We start from the raw sequence: 4,754 nt of genomic DNA on the forward strand, positions 1-4,754 counted from the left end.
GCGATAGGGCGCCGCCCTCCCAGTTTCCCCTGTGTTTTTAATTTTTATTTAAAAAAATAAATAAATAAAATTAACAATAATCACATATTCTAAGTTAATTGTGTGTTTTGTAACAAAAAGAAATCATATATATATATATATATATATATATATATATATATATATATATATATATATATATATATATATATATATATATATTGGTCTCTGCCGGTCTCTGCCGATCTCTGCCGGTCTCTGCCGAGCGGTGGAGGCTGTGTGCTGTTTTTCAATCGCCCAAACAAGACGGGACCAGTTGTCCAATTGCTGACAAGAAAATCAAAGGGTAGGAATGGGAATGTATCCAATCAGCGTCAACGTTGTTTCAGAACGTTTCAGAAGCATGATGGGCGATAGAGCTACCGCCAAGGCTTTCGTTGGTGTTCGGTAGAACTCGGAGAGTCTCGACTCCAGCACGTTTTTGGTCGTGACTCGTGACAGTCATGACGCAGACGTAGACATGGGCTGTGTCCGAATCCAGGGGTAGGATGCTTGTGAGCACGGGTCCTCGCCGGTCTAGCAAGACCGGGTCCTTGCTAGACCGCTAAAACCGGAAGTCAGCGGCTCTGAATTCGGACAGTACTAGCCTCGTTTTTATTCCCGCCCCCAGGTCCAGTTGCTTAGCTACCGTGACGGCGTCAAACAGGCTAACAAGCTAACAAGCTAGTCAGAGGTGAAAATGGATCCACAGCAGTATTCCCTTTTATTTTTGGTTTTTGAGGAGCTGCGACTGCTTAGTAAACGTCACCGGCCTTTGTATTTATGGCTGAGAAGCAGCCATATCCAGGTAAAATAATTTTTTGTTTAGTGAACCAGCTTTCAGGCATTACATGTTAACTTTAGTGCTAGTTTCATTTATATTTTAAGCAACAGAAAGACATGTGGCTGAATATACACATTAGTATAGAGTAGACTAACATGCATATAGTTAATTTAACCTATATTCATCTAAAATAATTAATGGAATGACATTTTAGAAGTTTGTATTTGATCATAATGCTTGGTTCTGTGCATAAATTTCATAGTAAAAGTAGCATTACAATGTGTTTAATGTGTATTGTCCTTTTCAACTTATGCCTAATAATGCCTAGCTCTCTTCTAAAAATCTCAAGCATTTATACAGGTTTTTTTAAATTGTTTTATTGTTCTCTACTTTTCTTTTAACAGAACAGACCCCTGTACTGTAGGATAAACATGAGTGTGCCAGTCCTGGACCGGTTTTTTTAACCAGGAAGATCCCAGGCCAGATTTTCGTCTGAGCAGGGAGTCTTTTGTGGTGTTGCTAAATCTCCTGAACCAAGATCGGCGACATGGTTGGGGTGCCACAATCGAGACCCTGGTGTTTCTGTTCTGGTTGGCAAGTGGAACATCCTACAGGGTGGTCTCAAGAGTATTTGGGATGCCTCGCTCAACTGTCCACGACATCGTCCATCGAGTCACGGAGGATGTGGTCGCAAACCTCCACCAGGTCATTCACCTCCCCAAAACCCCAGAGGAGATGGAGGTTGTGTCTCGTGGGTTTGCTGGGCAGGCTCGACACAGAGCTTTCATGAAAGCAGCAGGTGCGATCGACGGCTGTCACATTCGGATCAAGGCTCCGAGCGGTCCTGATGGTCAGTGCTACAGAAACAGGAAACTGTTCCCATCTATCATCCTGCAGGCAGTTTGTGACCATCAGGGCCGCTTTATCGACACCTATGTGGGCTGGCCTGGGTCGGTCCACGACTCCAGGGTCCTCTGGCACAGCCCACTGTACAGGCAGTCAGCCTTTCCTCCTCCAGGGCACTTCATCCTCGCGGATGGAGGGTACCCATGCCTCCAACATCCACTCCCCCTCATCACCCCCTACAAACGGGTGGTTCAAGGTGTGGGAGCCCAGCGCTTCAACAGCCATCATTCCAGAGCATGCTGCATCATCGAGCGTGCTTTTGGAATGAAGAAGACCAGGTTCAGGACCATCTTCCTGAAAGCGCTGGAGGTCCACCACACCTTTCATGTAAGTTAACACAAAGTGGAAATAAACTTTGGGTGTAATCTTTGTTTGGGAATGAAATATAAATTAAATTTTTATCTCTGTTACAGGTCAACACAGCATGCACCATCCTGCACAACATCTGCCTCAGTGCTGGTGACATTGTGGTGCAGGATGATGAACTGGAGGATGATGCTCCAGAAGATGAGGGGGAGGCTGGTTTGGAGGCAGTCAGTGGTGACCTCTGGCGGGACCAACTTTCTGCTGAGGTGTCTGCTCTGGAGGAAGTACCACCAGATCACAATTACTGTTAACAGGCAAGTAATTTACGTAGGAATCTCTAGTTTAAAAATCATTTAGTCCTGTTATCTGCTAGAGTTACAAGTATTATACTCATGATCTCCTTTTTTGCATATATCTGAATATTAGTGATGTGACAGCCGTCGATTGAGCCAGCCCAGCAAACCCTTTTGATGGACGATGCAGTGGTCAGTCAGATGAGGCATCCAGAAGCACCCTCTGCAGACCACTCTGTCTGATGTTCCACTTGCCAACCAGAAACGTTCAGCCACGGATCTCGGTTCCTGCACTCCATCCACCTCGATGATCCATGTTTAGTAGATTTAGCAACACCACCAAAGACTCCCTGCTTTCCAAGTTTACTGTATATATTTTACTTTTATCTTTACTTTTATTCCTTACAGTGTTCCCTTACCATTTATTTTCTATGTTGTTACTTGTTAAAAACTGAATAATAAAACTGTTAATGATCAAAAAAGAGTTATCAATTAATAGAAATTTTATTACATTTAAACAAATAACAAAAATATTCAAACACATATATAGAACCTGAACCAGAAGAAACTAAAAGAAAAAAACCCATTTCTCGGCCATCCTTTCCATCAATGCTGAAAATCTGTCCATCCTTCTTTCTCTCCTCTCCTCCGCTTCCCTCTGTTGTCTCATGTCCTCCCTGATCAGGTCAAGGAGCTCATTAGACCTTCTCCTTTTTCTCCCTGATGAGAAGTCTGGCTTCCTTCCACCACTCTCCCTGTCCTCTGTCTCACCCACTGCTGCACTTGGCCCTGGAGTGTCCTCGGGAATGGAAGCAATAAGGACAGGATGTATAGTGGAAGGCCTCTGTCCCAACACCTCGTCCATGGGGACAAACCAGGGCCAGGTTTCAGCAGTGGGCTTTCCGCTGACTCCCTCTCCTGACCCTGGATACTTGCAGTCCTACAGACAAAGGGAATTAGAATTACAAGGCTTTATTGTCATTTAACAACAGAGAACACTGTGGGCATAATGAAATTACAGATGCTCCTTAAAGATACTGGTTCTGGATGAGAATAGAGAGGAATAGAAGAACAAAGTCAGATTATAAATCATAGTTGATAAAACATGCAATAAACAATATTTTAATTTATCAACATGGGAGATGAAAATTGTGTTCGGTTTTTTCCGCCTAAAATGAAATTAAAAACATTAAATCAGTAATGTGGTTTCTTAAAAATTAACTTAAATAAACATTAAACTTAGTTTTCGTTATTTTTGGCGTTCGTTACATGATTACATAAGATACAAGCTCTTTTACGGTGAGTTTTTTCCTATTAGACTTTCAAGCAAGTTTACAGTGGGGTGTTAACCTTAAAACAAATGATGAGAAGCTTTATTCGCTAAATAAACACACACACACACACACACACACACGGGAATTATGACGGGACCACCATACAAGCTCGTTCTCGCTGATTTCTGCTTAAAATGTACTTATACAAACGAAAAATGTCTATAAACAGAACCGCTTTCAGCTTAGTTTTCTACCGCTATTTTCTTTTAAAAAGCCTGCTGGGATCAAGCTAGTTTACGGTGGGGTTTTCCTATTAAACATTCAAGCTGGTTTTTGGTGGGGCATGTTTTAGCCTTAAATTACATGAAAAAAAAAAAACAATTTGCGGTATTAGATCTTATACAAAAAACAAACCAAAAGTGCCCAAACACGTATTTTATTTTTTTGACCGCTATTTTTTTAACTAACTTACATTTTAAGCTGTACTGCTGTCCCGCTCCGTCCGCCGTTGTTGCGAGTGTCGAGTCCAGCGGCCGGCGTGCAAAGCATGCTGGGATACCCTTGCTCCTATGAGGATCCATCAGACCCATCTCGAAATGTGGGTGGAGCGAGGACGCGTTTGAGGACGCGAGAATGAGGATTCTTGGAATTCGGACAGTACTCGTCGCTGCGCTTTGACGTCATCGACCTCAAAATGCGCACTCACAAGCATCCTACCCCTGGATTCGGACACAGCCATGGACGCCAGTGCGCCTACAACATGGATACCGGATCTCAGAAGCCACTGAATTCAGTTCGGTCTCTTCTCCAGTATCCGTTCGAGAGGAGAACTATGGTGGAAAAACTTAATGTCAAAGAGCTTGGACCAGATCAGCCTGATGTAAAGATAAGCCAGCAGGACAAGGAGAAGGGTAAACTGTACACATGACGCTTCTCCCAAAATTGGTACACCAGGAAGCAGTGGCTAGCTGGATGCAATCACGCTAATGCGTTATTTTGCTTTCTGTGTTTGTTATTCAAAACGGCTGGGATCCACAGAAGGTGGATGTGGAACTTGTGTCTCATTGGGGACTCCATTCATTCTCTGACTGAGGAAAGCAGCGCATCAATGCAGCAGCCAACAAAGAAACGGAGGACGTTTGGACAGGGAGAACAGCAGCTGGGTGCAGAGGT

The 4,754-nt window shown here is 43.5% G+C and overlaps 1 protein-coding gene across 1 annotated transcript; it reads left to right on the forward strand.

The window, feature by feature from the left end:
- Positions 1-548: 548 nt before the first annotated feature.
- On the forward strand, positions 549-2,044 carry LOC139069785 (putative nuclease HARBI1). The gene is made up of 2 exons (XM_070550735.1): positions 549-826; positions 1,207-2,044. The coding sequence occupies exon 2, from the start codon at positions 1,439-1,441 to the stop codon at positions 2,042-2,044; it is 606 nt and encodes a 201-aa protein (XP_070406836.1). The 5' UTR covers positions 549-826; positions 1,207-1,438.
- Positions 2,045-4,754: the final 2,710 nt, after the last annotated feature.

Source organism: Nothobranchius furzeri, chromosome 4, assembly GCF_043380555.1.
Source record: "Nothobranchius furzeri strain GRZ-AD chromosome 4, NfurGRZ-RIMD1, whole genome shotgun sequence".
Classification (NCBI taxonomy): domain Eukaryota; kingdom Metazoa; phylum Chordata; class Actinopteri; order Cyprinodontiformes; family Nothobranchiidae; genus Nothobranchius; species Nothobranchius furzeri.